At 43.0% G+C, this 19,760-nt stretch overlaps 1 protein-coding gene across 1 annotated transcript; it reads left to right on the forward strand.

The window, feature by feature from the left end:
• The first annotated feature begins 1,739 nt into the window (after nucleotides 1-1,739).
• UGDH (UDP-glucose 6-dehydrogenase) lies at nucleotides 1,740-19,442 on the forward strand. The gene is made up of 13 exons (XM_075567786.1): nucleotides 1,740-1,758; nucleotides 2,702-2,770; nucleotides 6,025-6,193; nucleotides 9,924-10,025; nucleotides 10,144-10,344; nucleotides 11,040-11,237; nucleotides 11,720-11,867; nucleotides 12,565-12,659; nucleotides 13,481-13,611; nucleotides 14,371-14,504; nucleotides 15,914-16,005; nucleotides 16,362-16,472; nucleotides 17,486-19,442. The coding sequence occupies exons 1-13, from the start codon at nucleotides 1,748-1,750 to the stop codon at nucleotides 17,594-17,596; spliced, it is 1,572 nt and encodes a 523-aa protein (XP_075423901.1). The 5' UTR covers nucleotides 1,740-1,747; the 3' UTR covers nucleotides 17,597-19,442.
• The last annotated feature ends 318 nt before the right edge of the window (nucleotides 19,443-19,760 follow it).

A 19,760-nucleotide genomic window follows, 5' to 3' on the forward strand; every position in this document is an offset into this window, starting at 1 on the left:
CATAGTGCTTAGCGAGGGAGGCACCAGGTGCCTCATAGGAGCCAATAGGGCTGAAGGATTGTCCTGGAGCAAGTGGATACATTTGGCGGGCTGGAGCTACGTTCAGTCAGAGTCAGGAGCCCAAGGAAGGAGGTAGGGTGCAGGAGCCGGAGACTCCCTGCACTAAGGCCCTAGTTAACCCTGTATTACCCCAGGTTAGTGAGTGTTGCCAGGGATAGTCTCAGAGAGGGACCCTGTCACTCATGGTAGTCAGAGCTGGGGAATAGCCAGGGATAAAGGGGGCTGAGGTTAGTCTGCAGAGCGTTGCGGCAGGCGTTTAGGTGAATCAGTGGCACGAGACAGCTGGGGGGTTCATAGCGGTAACCAGTCCGGGGAGCCATAGCCCAGGGTCCGTGTTGCGAGTGGCGAGGCGCTGGGGGGGTTCATAGCGGTAACCAATCCGGGGAGCCATTGCCCAGGGCGGCGTTGCGCGTAGTACGAGGCAACTGGGGGGGTTCATAGCGGTAACCAATCCGGGGAGCCATGGCCCAGGGCCCGTATTATGAGTAGGGTGGGTACAAGACCTACCTATATAGGATAGGCAACCCCGAATGCCCTAGGAGTTGACCCTTAAGCCACTTAAGGATGCTGTGCTATAGGGACGGCCTATAGTGCAGGGTGTGTCACGTTGCTGTATCGTTAGAGAGGGACTCAGCGGATGCTGTGGTTCCAGTGACGGAGTTCAGACCCACGTTGGGGTCCACAGAGACTGTGTTACTGTATGCAGGAGTTCGGTTGGAGGAGTCCTCTTCGACGGACCCTTTGAGAAGATCGTTGCCGACCCGAGTACTGGAGTGCTCGGAAGGTATCAATATATAAGTGCACCACCGGGCCCTTAGCTAACTGTGACTGCGCAGTCACCCATTGCCTCTCTGCGGGAGTGTGAGACATTGGGTGGGGTACTGGACAATGGGTGGGTTCACTGATGTTTGGGAAGCGTCCTGCGCGACACAATAGGTGTTTCCTCTAGAGAGGGACACAGGTTGGTTATTAATGTAGTATGCACGTATGTCCTATGTTCATAAGTAAAGTCCTTAGTTATTATATAATCACTGTGTGTGTGGTTTCTGATTGGGTTCCTATGTAGGGTCATTCTACACGTCCATAGAATCCTACATAGGTGGAGGCGCTGAAAGAAGATCCGTTCCAGAGGATTCACCCCAGGCTCTCACTAGCGGAGGCTAGACCTCCTGTGAGCCTGCAGGTATACGCACCACACCGGTAACACCACATGTTCTACTCACCAGCACTACATATGAGATTGGGTGGGGTGGAATACCCGTTACACATACATAGCAATATTGAGTCTATCTTGATGTTGCAGGGTGTTCACTTTCTGGAACAAACAATAACAGATACAGTAATTCAGAATACAATCTTCTTCTTGAAGAGTTTGTCACAGAGCAACTAAACTCCCCTGTGCCTGTCCCAGCGGCAGAGATCAGGAACAGCAGAGAGGATTGCAGTATCCCCAGCACGTTTCCTCAGGTGCATGCTGCTTTTATTGCAGCCACAGGCACTGTGGTGTCTCCAATGTGTCTGTGATATGTGAGACTGAGCACCATACAGCAGGGGGAGGGATCCGCAGCAATACACAGACAAGAAGACACCATCTACATCCGGAGTAACAGGACATACTGTAGCAAGATGCACAGAGGAGGCGCAGCCCCCCCATTACACCCCCTCCCCTCCTTATACACAAGCTGCTATGAGCTGGGGGTGAGGATCACACCCCTGGAGCAGGGATGAGCTCTGCCAATTCCTCCAATCTCCTCCCTGCCTCCTTCCTGTTTGATTCTTTCATCTCTCGCTGTCCCCTCCATCCATCTCCATAGCTCTTTCTCACTCCCCTTTCACACTTTTCCTCTCTGCTTGTCCTGACATCCACCTCTCTCTCTCTCTCCCCTTCCCTTTTCCTTACCCCCGCTCTCTCTATCCTCATCCACTCCTCTCCCCTCCCAGTCTCATTCCATTTCCTCTGTCTTTCCTCTGTCTCCCCTCCCACTCCCTTCCCACTCCCCTGTCTCCACCCCTATCCTCTGTCTCCACTCCTCTCCTCTGTCTCCACTCCCCTCTCCTGTCTCTCTCTCCCCTCTCCTGTCTCTCTCTCCCTCTCCTGTCTCCCCTCTCCCCTCTCCTCCTCCCCTCTCCCCTCTCCTCCTCCCCTCTCCTGTCTCCCCCTCCCCTCTCCTGTCTCCCCCTCCCCTCTCCTGTCTCCCTCTCCTGTCTCCCCCTCCCCTCTCCTGTCTCCCCCTCCCCTCTCCTGTCTCCCCCTCCCCTCTCCTGTCTCCCCCTCCCCTCTCCTGTCTCCCCCTCCCCTCTCCTGTCTCCCCCTCCCCTCTCCTCCTCCCCTCTCCTGTCTCCCCCTCCCCTCTCCTGTCTCCCCCTCCCCTCTCCTGTCTCCCCCTCCCCTCTCCTGTCTCCCCCTCCCCTCTCCTGTCTCCCCCTCCCCTCTCCTGTCTCCCCCTCCCCTCTCCTGTCTCCCCCTCCCCTCTCCTGTCTCCCCACCCCCTCTCTCCATCTCCTCTGTCTCCTCCCCTCTGTCTTTCCTCCCACTCTCTCCCCTCCCACTCTCTCCATCCCTCCACGCCCCTCCCCTGTGCTGGGTGTAGCTCGGCTCTGGTAACGGGTTTATATGGATCTCCTCCACCTCTCCTTCCAGTCTGTCTGAATACTCCTTGCACAGAGCAGCAGCGCCGGTCTACTCTCTGCAGCCAACAAACAGTGCCAGGTAAGTCCACTTTCCATTCACCTATCCAGCCCTGCGCCGGGTTATGGGACTAGCATTTCATGCTAATCACAGGCTTCCGGCTGCAAAACTAGGACCAAAAAAGTACCCCAGATTTATGAAGGGAACACTTTCCCATTTACGTCAATGGGGGGTTTCTTCAAGGATTCACCTGGTGCAGCATTTTTGTCCAAGTTTTGCAGGCGGGATACTTTGGAAAAATAGGTAGATGACCTCCCTTTAATGACCAAAAGTCCCCTGTGGCTAATCAGATGGAACCCCCAACTCCTACACTACTTTATATGTTCAGCCACAACCTCTTCCAGCAGCATCCTGATTAAAGTGGATGTGGGATAGATGCCTAAACACCACAATGCCTTATTATCTCCTCCCTGAATGAGGCACATGTGGTACACTTTGTAAATCCACCTAAAAGCGAGGCTGGGCTTATTAAAACTTCCTGGGGCTGTGTCACCATTCATCCTTTTTGTAGGCTCCTGGCTGGTTCTTATTCAGTGTAGAATGTAATCCTACTCCCGTCTAATTGAAACCAGACCACTAGTGGGATAGAAACAAAATGACATTTTCTTATGTGATTCATTCAGGAGTTATGGGGAAGTGTTCAGTCTCTCCCCCCCTCCCCCCCTTTTTATTTTTTTTGAAGGGTAGGTAGAGTATGATGGGGCATTGGTAGGGGAACTGCATTGTTTTAACCCCTTGTCTAAGGATTTTCTAATGTTACCATTATTTGTTAAGAATTTTGCCTGAGTTTCCCAAAATAAGAAAGCACAGAACCGGAGTACGGTATGTTAGACATACATGTTTAGCCCAGTCATGACACATATACTGAATCAATGTAGAAAGTGCCACGATATTTTTGTTTTGTTTTGCAAGATTTTCTTGAGATCTGGTGAAATTATATAGGACATTTAATGTACATCGGGTGTCTCCATACATATACTGTACGCCTCAGTGCGACACACAGCTGTGTCTGGGGTGGGATCCTGGTTGTGTTTCTGGTGCCATTTCTTCTTCCAAATGACTCCATCCAGTGTTGCATTATTCAGCCACTGTTGTATAAGCAGAGGCCTAATGAGGGTTTTGCCATCTTCAGCACCAGACTGGGTAGCTTTGTGCTGGCCTGTCTGGTTTGTTAGGATTGGGAACCATTGCATGAAAGACTTGACTTGGTTTAGCCCAGTTGTAGTCCTGCATGGCAACATATGTTGCAGTTACATTAAAAACTAGCTTAAAGACACTTTGATGTCAATGTTTCACATGACACTGACATGGCTCCTTTTTATTTATATTGCAATCTCTCCATAGGTCTGCTGCTATATTGTGGGTTCTGTATTGAACATTTTTTTTTTTTTAGTTGCGGTATTTGTTAATGATTGGTGGTTTGTAAACTCATTTAGTTTGCGCTGCCAAAGCCTCTTTAAGGCACATCATGTTAATTGTTTTTACTTTGTTTGCTGTAGGTGTCTTGTTTCATATTATAATATTTTTAATTATTTTATTTTTTTAATCCAGTTTGACGGCTTGGTTTTCCAAAAGGTTTATTACGTTATTTGATGCCAGGAAAAATATATTTTATGGGTTGGTTGGCAAACCATGGCTGTTAACCTCTCTTGCTCTGCAATATTCTGCTGATCCCTCTGGTAGGGAAGGGGTTAAATAGAAGCTGAACTTGATTTTGGTTGTAGGTGAAGTAATGATGTTTGGCTGTATGGGTCTCATTGCAAATTCAGTTTGACACGTTTACCTAGTATATATATCTATCATTTATTTTTATTTATTTTTGGAGGGGGAAGGGCGGTTATGTTACAAATATAGGGATCTAGAGGGTTGGTTGTGGTGTTGGTGTCTTTTTTTTTTTTTTTTTTTTTTTTCCCTTATGGTTCTCACTAGCAACTTTTAAAGTAAATGTGATGTTTGTACTTGAAGAATTTCCGCTTCATTTTAATGCCCCCTCAGTTAACTATTCAGTAAATGAATGAAAGAAGCCTTTTCATACCTGGAAACAAGGTGAAGTGTGGGTAAAATATTTTGGAACGTAATCTGTTTGGTAGAATAACACGCATATGTACAGCTTTTATTTATATCGCACCGCAATGTACTCGGCGCTTTACAAAAGGTACAGTACATGCGTGTTTCTGCCACGGGTGATGTAGAAATGCTGTGGCATATTGTCTGCTTGTAGCTGATTTAGTTACATGCATGCATGCATACACTTCCTAAAGATTACATTGCTCTGCCAGATGTGCTTCATCACTCTGCCTCATTACAGCTGGTTCTTTATATTACTGTGTGATCCTCCTGTAGTCTTCTATCCTGGGGGCATATTACAATTATACTTTTCGTGGCTCCTTAAATCCAGTTGAATCTTTATTTACCACATCTGTCAAATTGCAGCAACGTTTTCTCATAAATATCAACACATATTAACTATTGATGTAGTGATGTGCACCATACAGGTTGGTGTTGGTCCTTAATTTGGAAGCCTTAAATATATATGGAATTACAATGTGAACATTTAAAGTAAGTAGAGCCGACATTACACAGCTAAGTGCAGTGAGTTCTAAGCGGACCTGCAGCTTTAAATATAACACGGCTCCAGGGTGAAATTACCCCATAGTAACCTAACTCCTGCATGTCCTATCCCATGGCACATCTAGCACCCCTGCCCCCCTTTCTAAAGATGGGAATTTCCATTTTTAAGCTGTAACCAGAAAATGTGAATTTAATTGTGGGTTTATTTTCATCTGACACTCGTTTTAAAGTAACACTTGTGGAATTTCACTGTGGTGCCCAGTGCTGTAATAAATTAGTATTTGCATGTTGTGCGTATTGCATTGATAGCTTCATTCACGGCTGTTTGGATTCTTTCTCCCCCCACCTCATTAAAAAAAGTACACGTCTGCAAGACTCCTTGTCCTCTGTGTAGCTCGCAGCGACCCTGCAGTATGTGTTTAAAACATAGGGCCTGCACGTCATCAGGCAACAGTGATGGCTCTTTTGGAACCCTAGAGAAGACCTCTCTGTAATTGCACCAACAAATCATTTTAGGATTTAAATCCCATTTGTCTGAACTAAAACTAGTACACCAGGTGGGACTGGTTAGGAATAATATTGCCTGCGCATTGTGACAAGCTGCTGACGATGTGCATGCGCACAGTAACCCCATGCACGTATGTCACAGTGCTTAACACTTCTAAGAGATGGGTTGTGTAATGTTACTTTTCTCCCTCCCGCAGTGGAACCATGTTTCAGATTAAGAAGATTTGCTGTATTGGTGCTGGCTATGTTGGGGGACCGACATGCAGCGTCATTGCTCAGATGTGTCCTGACATCCGAGTGACCGTCGTTGATGTAAATGAAGCGAGGATCAACGCGTGGAACTCTGACACCCTCCCCATCTATGAGGTAGTGATATCACCCCACCCCTCCGACAGCAAAGGGGTTTATTTTAAGTCTCCTGTATATTACTTTTTTTTTTATAAACCTTTAAAGTATCCTTCATATCGATTAATTTTTTTTCTGTATCTCACATTTACAAACTAAAACTTTCCCATGATGGGAAATAAAAGTATAATCTCTTACATGGCCATTCCAGCAGATTGCTAAGAAAATTGAGCGGGAAGTCCTACTGTTTATGGTTCTGTAAAGACGCAACCCCTACTTAACATAACAGCCATATTCCGTAACCAGCTCCAAGCAAACCATGTATTTTACCTAAAGATAACAAATGTATGATCTATTCACTGCAGTTATAATGACGTATTAAGTAAGATTCAGCTCCCAGAACAGATGTCACTCTGCCGTTTTTATATCCAGGTGAACTTTAGCCGTCCTAAATTATAATGTACTTTGTATTCTAGCTGTTTGTTTTATTTTTATATCCCCGTTCCTGTAGGAGTGGCCACTGGAGAGGATAATTGTGTTGCATTTGTGTGGTGTTTTTCTTCTTCTGTTCAGGGTCAAAAAATAAAATGGCTCATTCTCAGTGGGGGGGTGGGGGGGAATGCAGTGTAATGTTTATTTGCCTTGGTGAAAGTATCATTAACTGTGCATTACCCTACTGTACATATCAATATGATAGATTAAAGGGTTGGAGTGAAACTCACTGAAGCCAGTTGGCGTACTGATTAGTAATCCGTAATCAATGGATTAGTTCCCATAGTCTTGATGTCTATTTCTAATGTGGTCTCCTTGAACCCATAGCCTGACACATGTCTGCAGCACGGGGTTAAACAGAGCATCTGTCGCCCGTAGAAAATATTCTACTTTTTAGCTCTTGTCTTTAAAAAGTGATTTTCAGCAGTAGATACCAGTCTTATTTATTTCTGTGAAGACTGTCAATCAAAGCAGCAGTCACTCCCCTCAAATGTATTTATAACTTTTTGTTCATGACGTAGCCTTATTCCCCAAGAATACTTTATGATTTATTTATTTATTTTGGGGGGGGGGGGGAGGGGGGGAGAAGGCTGTTTTTTTAGTAATGCAAAAGACCAATGTCAAGCATCCATTTTATCCCTTGAATCCTGTTTTGCCCACAAATGGAAAAATTCACCTTTTTGGTTCTCTAACGTGTGACCGTGCTTGACATTAAACTGGTGGGCTGGATAAAAATTAAATGCATATCTATAATTTCTGCTCCAAATGTAGAAGCACTATCTACACATCATTGTGCTTAACCACCGTATTAGTCCCTGCTCTGTGTTGGGCTCTTCCATGCAGGTAGAAGTTTTTTTTAAAATTTGATTTCAATAACGTTCTAATGGATAAGGAATATCACACTTTTTCGTTAAGACACTGTGGAGGTATCGTACAGCATTGTACACCTAAGACCGCGCGTACAGTGCCGGTGACGTCGCCGCTAGCGAAAGTTATATTTCGCTTTGCGGCAGCGTCGCAGGCTTTCTAGCATTATATTGGTTCAGGGGCTGTCACATGAGGCGACAGCACTTGAAAATTCAAATATTGCCAGCTTCCAAATTTGGCGCCGCGCTTACTATAAGCGCACAAGGCGGCGGCAATGTATTTGTTTTTGGGTGACGTCGCCCATCGCGGGAACTATACGCACGGCCTAGGTGCCCTGGGAGTTCTCGTAAGCGCTGTATACTTTTAATTTCATCTGTGATTAGAACCTTTAACTTCACTGAATAAACACAGTTCGGCTGCAGTGAATCCTGCAACTATTGTTTTAAATCACAGCCCTGTTCGGGCCTATCTCTTGTGTAGTGACTCATTAACTCAGCAGCTCCAGTACATAAAAACAAAATAAAAATGGACTGTTTTGAAGGTTTGCACCATGCTGGCAGGGTTTACTTGACAAGTTAGCTGGGGGCTCATGTCTGAATATTCTTCACTTCCCGTCTGCTGCTGCGGCGGCTGCTCAGCACGTTAAGGATGGCAGGAAATGATCAGTGGAAGTAGTGTTGTGGTGCTTTTTATAAAGGAGTGAACTTGGGCTTATTAAACTGGGCAACATATCTCTGGGTGCTAATTTTTGAAAGGCTCATGGTGTAATTATGCCAGAGGAAGGAACGCATAGCAAACATGTTACAAAATATCAAAATGTATATTTCTTTGATCCTTCCTTTATTTTATTTTTAAATACCAATCTTCATGCCATTTTTAATACACTGAGCATCCTTTTTTTTTATTTTTTATTTCTATAGCGGCTTTAACCACCTCTCCAGCAGTGCAAGATATTTGTAAAACTCTCCCTGTTTCTGATAATTTGTTGCCAATATTCCCAGCAGTTTGAGTGGCAAACTGTAACAATAGATAATGTTGCTGTAATAATATAAGGATACATTGTAGCTGCTCAGTTACACTGACTGAAGGATAGATTTGAAACTGAAAGCCGCCATTTAGTGCTGTTGTGCGCAAACTTCCTGCTCGCCCCTGCCTGTTCTCCCCCTGGGTCGCGCCTTGACTTAATGCGGCCCCCGGTGTCACTTAACGCTCATCGCCATGGACACGCATGGACCGAAGCCTGGTAAGTGAGTTTGACAGAAGCCTCGCACTGAAGAGCGTGGGGCCTCTAACAGCTGTGCCCCTCCCCCCCCCCCCCCCCCAACACACGCGCCCCACAGTTTGCGCACCCCTGATTTAGTGAACCTTGGGAAGCAGGGTATTTACTGATCAATCACAGGAGAAACTAATCGAAAGGCAGCTTGGGCAGGTTTCCATAAAGGTTATCAAAGGCTGTATATATTAAAGCAACATTTTTTTCAGATACTTGGATTGCCTCTTTTAAAAGGATGAATCGCCCCAGAAGCCTATAGACGTGTATCTCCTATCTTCGTTTCTTGCCCCTTGCGCACATACTAATTTTTTTTTTAAACTCCTGTTAATCCTGATTTTCTCTCTCTAGCACCTGTGGTTACATTGCAACCTTTACACTGCACTGGATTTAGGCCAAGCTCCATTTTAACCATTTGGAACTCGAAGGCCTCGTCCAGGGTGAAGCTGAGCGTGTTTGCGCGCTCATGCGACACGCGATCAAACACGTGATTGCAATGAGACTGTCCAGCGTGCGTGCCCATGAGCGCTCAGCTGCATGCAGAGACAAATTTGATTCTGGCGGGTCACCCAATGAGGGTGAATATCTCCGTGATGTCATGCCCTTTCCCCCCCCCCCCCCCCCCCCCCCCCGCACGTGCAATTGCAAATTCCAACTGGCTAGAAATTGCCCCTGCTTACTGTGCGCATGACGGTCCCCGAGCGCGCTCGCTCTCGGCTTGGCCGCGGCCTAATAATTAAGAGCTTATATCTCCTCACTGGCGAAACAGGTTTTTTTCTTCTGGTGTGTAAATAAAAAGGCATATAAGGAAGAGATAACGACATCCCATTACGTGACCAGTCAGCCACTATTCATGTTTAATAACTTCTATCTCAGGAAATGAAGATCCCAACACATTGTTCTGCTTTCTTTGGTTCTAGTAATGATTCAATAGTCTCTCTCTGTAGCTTCAGTTCATATCCATATGCGGTTTAATTGCAAGAATAGCTGTTTACTCGCTGCCCTAATGGTGGGAGAAAAATACATGAATATAAAGCCTGACTGCTAAAGATCCACCTGACGCTGAACAAGAATCTGCTTCTTTTATTTGTCATTTCAAAGCCCTTTGTTTTTCCCCTGCAGCCGGGGCTAAAAGAAGTGGTGGATTCTTGCAGAGGCAAGAACTTATTCTACTCCACTGATATTGATCTTGCAATACAGGAGGCGGATCTAGTTTTCATCTCAGTAAGTAATTGTTCTTTATCATGATTGTATATTATTATTTTCCGTGGTCTACTTTTTATTCAGAAAGGTTTCTGGCCACGAGAGAGAGAGATCTATATGTACTTATTTTGTTATTTAGGTTAACACACCAACAAAAACCTTTGGAATGGGAAAAGGCCGGGCCGCAGACCTGAAATACATTGAAGCCTGTTCCAGACGGATAGTGCAAAACTCAAATGGTTACAAAATCGTCACGGAGAAGAGCACGGTGCCGGTACGAGCCGCAGAGAGCATTCGGCGGATTTTTGATGCCAACACTAAACCCAACCTGAATCTGCAGGTAAAAAACAAACTTTTAGTATGAGCTTGTTTGCCTATTGGACTACAAATGCATTTTGTTTGCCTCTGCAAAGCATTATGCTGCTGTCCACTTGTGGGGTGAGGCTAATGTACAATTTATAATCGTGTGTGTTCTTCTCCTCCTTCTCCTCTCCACTTTTCTGCTTGCGCCCCCTGTTTAGTCTTCCCCTTTCTTACATGGCTGTGTTGCCATTTTGATCCCATGTTGTCATGGCGACACGTTGGGTAAGAGACTTAGGGGCCTCGCACCCCCCCCCCCCCCCCCCGGCATTTAATTTAAATGCTTTGGGGAAGTGCGCGGGGCCTCTGTAAATGCCGCGCACCCCTGGGTTAAGTGATGATATTGTGTCCAACTTTGTGTTCTGCAGAATTTGAATATGATGGTGTATTGCATGTTTTGATGTACTTTAAGGTTCAGAGATGGAGAAGTGTAGATGTGCAAAAGCTCTGCACATTTAAGTTCTATACTTTAATCTGAGCAATATTGTTGCTCATAAAGAAATAGAATTAGATGCATTTGTGTTTTTTTAAGCTTTCGTTCAAGCTTCTCCGTGTCTCGGGACCAAAAGTAGGTTCAATTCTGTGTTGAATAACTCTGGCAGATAAACTACCATTTAAACATCCTTTATGTGCATAGAATGCAGTTGTGCCAATAAATATCTTTTTCTGCCACAGGTGCTGTCTAACCCAGAATTCCTGGCAGAGGGAACGGCTATCAAGGATCTTAAGAATCCAGACAGGGTGTTAATTGGGGGAGATGAAACCCCCGAGGGTCAAAAGGCTGTGCGTGCTTTGTGTGCTGTGTATGAGCACTGGGTCCCCAAAGATAAAATCCTAACAACCAACACTTGGTCCTCTGAGCTGTCAAAACTGGTATGTAGTTGTCCTTCTGCATCAAAGGCGTGCATTAGTAGAATGGATGTTATCTAACTGAGCCAGGATCCCATATTCTTCAGGATAATTATATACAGATACTGGTAGAAAAAATATCCAGTCACATTTGTTTAAGTTCAGGGTTTTAATCTGGAGTAAGTGTAGAGCATTGTAAGTAATATGCGCTTGAGCATAACAACGCAAACCTTTTCAGGCGTCGTTATTTGGAAACCACTTTTTTTTTTTTTTTTTTTAATGGAGTTTCTCTCCCCCTCCCATCCTATTGGATATGGTTGTAGAAGCAATACTGGATCAGTGTTGATTTGCTGTGATGGTTCTTTAAAACACAACAAGACTGGATACCTGTGATATTTGGAGCAATTGTGTTTTTGATTTGCCATTTACTTTGTTTTTGCTCTTACTGCTTTTTTGTTTTTTGTCCTCTTTGGATTCTTTTAACCCGTTTGCCAATCCGTTTTTAGGCGGCCAATGCTTTCCTTGCCCAGCGGATCAGCAGTATTAACTCTATCAGCGCCCTCTGTGAAGCAACAGGTGCAGATGTAGAGGAGGTTGCTAGAGCCATTGGAATGGACCAGAGAATTGGAAGCAAGTTCCTTAAAGCCAGCGTTGGTAATGGAACACTCATTTGAAACCTACTCCTGAAAGTTTTTATACTGTAGTTTTTCTTTTACCTGCTGACGTGGATGGTTGTTGTTGAAGGCGCCAATTTCTTGTTGGCATCAGGATTTAACAGGGGCTTCTATATTGTTTGTGGCCTGACTTATAAACGTATAATAGTTTCCCACCTTGCTCGTCTATTCTGCACTGTAGAACAATAGAAACAGAGAATGAATATAATGAAGTGTTTACAGTTCAAATGTACAACCTGGGGTAATGTTACTGACCCTAAAAAAAATATTTAATTTTTTTTTAAGATCTCTCCCATGTCAAAGGCCAGTGTGTAGTAATAGACTAATGTATTATAGGAAACACAATCGAGGCAGATGTTTAGATAACATGAATCCCGCATTGTCTCTGGTAAAATGTCTAGGTTTTTGCAGGGTTTTGTATTTGCAGCCCATTTTGCTAGTATTGGCTTTCATGTGATTGATGGCTATCTTATCTCTCGCCTTAACAAGGGAGGGGGGGGGGGGGCGCGAGGAATGGTGTCTTTAGGTTGCAGTGTCTGACAGAATATGTATGCTTTGACTTAAATGAATTCTAAAATCTCATACGTCCAGCACTGAGGGTTATCTGTTGCTAAATACCTATTTGACTTGTCAAAATTCAGATTTGCTTTAATTTATTATTATTTTTTTTTATAAAGGTTTTGGGGGTAGCTGCTTCCAGAAAGATGTCTTGAACCTGGTTTATTTGTGTGAGGCTTTGAACTTACCCGAGGTAGCGAGATACTGGCAACAGGTATTTATTGCTTCTGGTGCTCAACTCCTATGGTGTTTTTGTGTGCGCACAGTCGCACCATTTTTAGTTTTCCATCTCCCCTGCGGTTTTTACAAGACTTTGCATTGTTGTGACATCCACTGACTCTGCAAGCAGAGTAGATACAGATTTAGCATGTCAAGTCCACACCATTTAATCCCATTAAGATGTTTTTGAGCCAGACTCGGACTAGTATTTTTATAAGTCTCTTACTTGCTGGGTTGATAGCAGGCAGCTTTAGCAGGAAAGGGGATTGGGAATTGCTGCCAGTATATGGATCTGTTGGGAGACATCACGCCGTTGGAGTAGGTGTGAGGGTGTGCTGCTCTGCATCTCCACATCGAGGCTCCCCTCTTGGATACGTGAAGACTCCGCTCTACTTGATGGATGTCTGGGGAATAAAGCAAGGAGATCTCTTAACTGAAGCAGTACAGTACAGTTCATTACCCTTCCATCTTAGATTTGGGTGAGAACTTCATCAGGGAAGGGTTTATATTTAATTTCATTTTTTTTATTCTGCTGTGAATCAGGGTGTGTAGAGATGACCAATAAGGACATACAAAATAAGAGTATTTGCTTGGCAATTAAATGAGCACATTGAAATCTGCAGTGTGCCAGAATTGCAGTAAAACAGTTTATTTCAAGAAGATACCAAAGCAGTATTGATTGGGGGTGGCTGTGAAGTGTTTGTGCTTCTATGCTGTAGCCAGATTAATTTTTGCATGTTTGAATAAGTGGGTAAATGCGATACCTGCAGATATCCGGTCTGCATTTGGCTTATCTGTATGATTTTTGCATCCCAGGTTATTGATATGAATGACTATCAGAGAAGAAGGTTTGCCTCACGGATTATCGATTGCCTTTTCAACACTGTAACAGACAAAAAGATCGCTGTTCTTGGATTTGCCTTCAAGAAAGACACTGGGGACACAAGGTAAGAGGGCGCTGAGACAATTCATATCGCTCCAATCAGCTGCCATGCGGGATAACACCTTTGATAACCAATATAAATGGTTTTAGTCTGTTTGCTTGTAGTTAGGGGTCTTCCTTAAAGTGTGTGTGTATATATATATATATATATATATATATATATATATATATATATATATATATATATATATATATATATATATATATATATATATATATATATATATATATATATATATATATATATATATATACACAATGTATTATGATCTTGTAATACAATAGGTTTTTTCGTTTTATTTTCCAAATGCAACTAGTTTTGTCCCACAACCTTAAAAGTGACCCTGCCCCATGTGTGTTTAAAAAAAAAAAAAATTAAGTGGAAGGAGGGAATCTCTAGAGCTGAACCGCATTGCTTTAAGCTCGAGGGGACCGCCTGCATCCCCAGATATATATCTCGGAAGAGGATGCTGGTAGCTGGGCACAGGAAATGTCTGTTTTAAAGGTCCCGTGGGCAAATAGGAAGCCTCTACATCATCCCATGCGGTTCCCAATTGGCGGCTTGGACCTTTTTAAACAGATGAGATAACAGCAGCCCCTTTTTTTTTAGATGAAAGTATCTTGGGGTGCCAGAGGTGAAATCAATGCGGTTCAGTTGCGGAGACCCCCTGCTTCACGCAGTGTTTGTTTTTTTTTGTTTTTTTACTTTGCAGTAGCCAATTTTTGCATTTGTGCCTCCTTTAATTTGTGCCTTTCTTCTCAGAGAGTCCTCCAGCATCTACATTAGCAAATACCTCATGGATGAAGGTGCAAAGCTGCACATTTATGATCCTAAAGTTCCAAAGGAGCAAATCATACTGGACCTGTCACTTCCTGGGGTTGCAACTGATGACAGAGGTAGGAGACCAGCTATGTCTACACTTTGTAATTACAGACATCCGACCTCTGAAAGCCAACTGGAATTAGGACAGAGAATGGGAGCTGTGAAGGGCAGGTTTGCCATTTAGTTAATTGCAACTGGTAAACTGTTTGTTTTTTTTTGGTTTACTTAAAGGTCCATGTGCTAAGGTTGTTGGAGATTGCATCACATGACTTGGTTTGTTAGAAGCAGGATTACAGCCATGTGGTTTGCATTTGTATATAATAACGACATCCTTAATCTTGATTTGACATTCGAGCCTCATTGGCTGCTGCGGTTTACTCGATGTTCTGGTGCTGGACTGCTTCATTTAGCAGGACAAGACTCTACGTAAGTTTCTTCACCAAGGGCCATCTTTCTACTACGAGGCACAGTGCCCTACAGTATGTAACGGTTGTTGGTTGCACTCCATACAGCGGTCATGCTTGTGCTGGTAGGTTTAATGCCACCTCAGTCAGGCCTGTGTTGCTTATTTTGCAACCTTACTGCATCACCCAGGCCACAGTTATCAAGGTAACTTCCTGCAGCTCAGCTGGAAAAAGCACACACAGCAGATGTTATCAATTGATACAATTTGGTTTCCCTCCCCCTCCCAAAAGTTTTTTCTTTTTAATGGCTGTAGTTTCCACTTAGAAACAGTAAAACTGCTCCAGAAGCATTTTTTGTATTTCATCATGGTTTTTTTTTTTTTTTTTTTTTCCCTCTAATATAAAATAAAAACACGACATTTAAATGTGCACCACACCATACTACAGTACAACGTTATTCTCGGCACTATGGGAGCTGCGCTAGGGTTGTCGGCAACGCCGATCATTCAATACTTTTCTTCCACGATCTTCTTGTTGCGCTCCCTCTGCAGTTCTGGTTGCGGGGGGAGGGGTGTGGTCTGAGCAGGGTGAGTTTGCCAAGCTGCTGCTGGACTCTGTAAACATCCCCGCTGTGGCTGCTCCAGCAGCGCCCCTTTGCAGACTTTTTTAAAAAAATATTTAAAACATCGATTCTAAGATGCATCCCAATTTCAGACGTGAAAATGGGGAAAATAGGTGCGTCTTAGAATCAAGGAAATGCAGTAATTACATAAAAATACAATGATTGTAAGCTCCGCGGAGCAAGGACTCTTCCTTAATGTTACTTTTATGTCTGAAGCACTTATTCCCATGACCTGTTTATATTATCTGTTATTTATTTGATTACCCTGTGTACTACGACTGTGAAGCGCTATATAAATAAAGACGTACAATACAATCTAATTGGAACTACATTAGGTTTATCTGAGTCTGCAAATACATACATATGGCATATTTCCATAGTCGGGAGGTAAAATATTCAACTTTACATTCATTTTATATATTTTCATTTTATATATTTTTCTTTTCCCTTTTTGTAGTGGCTCAGCTAGTCCATATCACCAAAGACCCTTATGACGCCTGTGAAGGGGCCCATGCTCTGGTTATCTGTACGGAGTGGGACATGTTTAAGGTAAAGTAAGCGTTATATTTTAATTCTAACATGGCTGCACATCCTATTGCCATCTATAGTCTCTCAGGCCTGGGCAATAATCAAATATTTCTCACTTGGAAGGTATTTATCCTCCTCCTGCCAACACCATCCCCCGAGTTGTTAAAGGTTGTGTTTTTTTTTTTTTTTTTTTTTTTTTAAACCTAATATAATATGTCCTATCACTGAACATCAGATACGGGGAAAGGAAGAATTAAGTGGAAGGAGGCAAACCAATCCCCAGTCCAATAACTAAAAGCCAGCTCAAAGGTTCATGGATTCCTATTCACTAGTGGCCTTGTGCCCCCTTCCTCTTTTTTTTTTTTTTTTTTTTTTAGGAGCTGGACTTTGATCGTATCCACACGAAGATGCTGAAGCCGGCGTTCATTTTTGACGGGAGGCGTGTTCTTGATGATCTTCATGGGGAGCTACAAAACATTGGTTTTCAGGTATGTTACGGCCCAACCGTCCTAACTGTCTAATAATGGAGATATGCACTGAATACCATAGTATTGACCATGTGACTGCTGAGACCCCTGACACTTAACGGCCGGCTGAAATGGGAAATGCCTGTTCGCGATATTGAGCCCTCTCCAGCAGTTCGAGAGGGAGGCAATGAACTCGTTTGTTTAGTAGAAAATAAAAAGTAGTGTTTCCTGAGTTTGGAGCTCATGGAGGTAATTTTCATGCTTGAAGTGCTGCAGCTGTTCTCATGCGGACCTGGCAGAACAGCCCTTCTCAGAATGTACATGCACCCACAGTTCATGGGGAAGTTGCATAGTAGTTGTGGTTTAAAATTAAAAACACACAGTGTTCTACTTATGCTAGATTTAATCCGTTATAGATATAGGAGTATCTTGGGTATTGATGCAGAGGAAGGCAAACTAAAATCTAGTGACATGTTTGGCAATTATAAGGGGAAAAATAAACTCCTAAGTTGCATAAGTTCAACTTGACACACTTTCCTCCCCCTTTCCTGGAAATCCTGATTTTTATTGTAAATTGAATGGCTCATCTCCTCTTCCCCCACCTTATCCAGGAATGGAGCATATATAAAATAAGCTATTTCATAACTTTGTACGCGATCAACGGAAGTCTTATGGGAAATCGGAAACATCCTTATGAGTTGGGGGGGGGGGGGGGGGAGAATCCAACAGGCAGATGGGTGTGGCGGTGCAGACATTATGTAATGCAGACATGACTACACCACCGGAAATGTTGGCCTGTTTCTCGTCAATGTGATAGGATTATGTGCAGCAACATGTTCATAATTTCATACTTTCTAGCTAGTATGCTGTCATTTAGGCTGCCAAAGCTTTTCAAGGGAAACAAAATTTCTTCTGGCCCTGACATTGGCATTTTGTTAAGCCTGTAGATTACTCCATGTTTGCTGCCCTTCATGTGAGATAACGTAAATAATGTAAACTGCTCACAGATTTCTGACCTTCACTTTGTTTTATAGGTTGAGACAATTGGAAAGAAGGTGGCGTCCAAGAGAATCCCCTTTACCCCTACTGCGGAAATGCCAAAGTTCTGTCTTCAGGAAATTCCTCCAAAGAAACCCAGAGTATAAGTGTGCCACGGAACCCCGATCACACTGTCTGCCGTGTATGACTTAACATGTATACCCTACCTGACATAGAAGCTGTGCTTAGATATTGCAGCTCTGGACTGCACAATGCAGTTGCAGAATAATTGCACATTGAATCTGTAAACCGGCGCAATATTGTCACATGACTAGAAGCCGTGGTACTGGATAACTTATATGTAAATAATTCACTTTGCAAGCGACACCTAAATATTGTGTGGGCTCCATGAAAAAAATAAAAATATCAAACATTTCTCAATTTTTATAGTGCTGAGTACTTCAGTAATAGGCGATGCGTTTTTTTTTTTTTCCCCTCTTGGACTTACAATTGATTTTATAAGACGCTTTCAAGAGTTCTCCTCTCTTCCTTAGGTCAGACCAATTGTTATACAGACACAGAATGGAATGGTTTATTTTAAGAATTCTATTCCATAATTACTGTGTGTTTACAGCAAGGGGATAAAAACTGCATCCCCAAAAAGTCGCATACAGAAAATGAAGATAAGGCAATGAGTACACGAGGGAGACCATTAAAATATCTCCTGCTCTCGTATTGCATGGAACAGGGCAGTTTTTTCTCCCACCAAGTCACTGTTTTTTGTACTGGATTTTTGAATAGTAACATTTTGCATCAATTTATTTTTGTAATCCTCAATAGAGTTTCTTCATTGGCCACTTTGCTGGTTTTAAATGGAAGAAATATTAGAAAAATAGTTTAGCTTTTTTAATATATCTATATCTCAACACCTGACGACAAGTTTTGTCCTATGCCTGCACTTTACAATTTTGTATTTCGAAGCATTGCAAAGGTTTTACAAGAACGGTTACTGCAAGACGAGCTGTGACGCACGGTGCGTTGCACGCTCTTCTAGAAAGGGGTTGAACTGAGGTCAACAGATTTAGTGCTGTAATCCTTTTTGGATCTGTAACAGAACGATAAAGCTTGAACCCTTGGTTGAAGCATTAACATGGTATACAAATTCTGAAACCAGCTCATGTGCTTGAAATCCAATGTGCTTCACCTCTCCCCAGCATGGAGTTTTGCTATCGATGCTGCACTTGTGTGAATAATTTGTGATTAAACACAATATGTACAACATTTCTTAATGTGCTTTTCCGTTATCTTTGTATAATTACACCCAGAAGCCTGTGTGGTTGGATTCTACAGGCTTGTTATCTGCTCCCAGTCTTTACAGCTTAGGGCCGCATTGGTTTTTAATACAAGAAACTTTTATATACAAATATTACATTTGTGTATTTAAAAAAAATTTTTATTCCTTGCAGCACACAAGTTAAAAGATACTGTGACCTTGAAAAGAGGTTTAAAAAAAAAACAAAAACAAAAAAAAACGCACTGGGGAAATCCACACTGGAGAGGTCCGGTATCTCCAACACTACCAAGGTCATGAACATAAATGACTGAGTTTGGGCATAGAGGATTGTATAAGGACCCAAATGCGTTGCACTTAATGTTTATGGGCCCATGTCCAAACCTCTGAACATGCCCATACTCAAGCTTGGCTGTACCAAAGCTGAAGCTATATCTGTGGTGTTTGCAGGGAGCAAGCGCACTTATTTATTTTTGCACAAGACCTTTTTCAGGGCCAAAGGGTGAAGAGGTTAATTTGCAAGGTGTAGTTGGTCATTGAGCTGGATCAAAGTCTGGATACCATTATTTGTAGGAATTAACTGAGTCATCATCAAAGCATTAAACAAACTTAGTGTTCTGAACCAATCACTGTAATGTAATCTTGGCAACTTGATCAGCTGCTTTGTTGTTTTTTTCTTTCACGGTAATATATAAAATAAAGACTTTGGCTTAAAAAAAAAATTGCGTGTGAATATATTTTGTGATGCTTGTTAAGGGGGAAGTCTTAAGTATCTTATCGGTGTAATTTGATTTCTTGAACAGATTCAATCACCCTAAAAGTAACGATATAACTTATTTTTGTAGCCTGTCTTGTGTAATTACTAATCTGCAACCTTCTCTGGGTCTCTGGATCAGACACAATACTCCGGTCTTGACTCTTGGTGGGGTCAACTGGTACCTGCTCCTGTAAAGGGCTACCAGCCTCATCTAAACTTATTTTGTGATGGAACTACCAGCCGTGTATTCGGTTTGTTTTGGAACCTTCTGTACGCAACCACC

This window comes from Ascaphus truei, chromosome 1, assembly GCF_040206685.1.
Source record: "Ascaphus truei isolate aAscTru1 chromosome 1, aAscTru1.hap1, whole genome shotgun sequence".
NCBI classification, from domain to species: domain Eukaryota; kingdom Metazoa; phylum Chordata; class Amphibia; order Anura; family Ascaphidae; genus Ascaphus; species Ascaphus truei.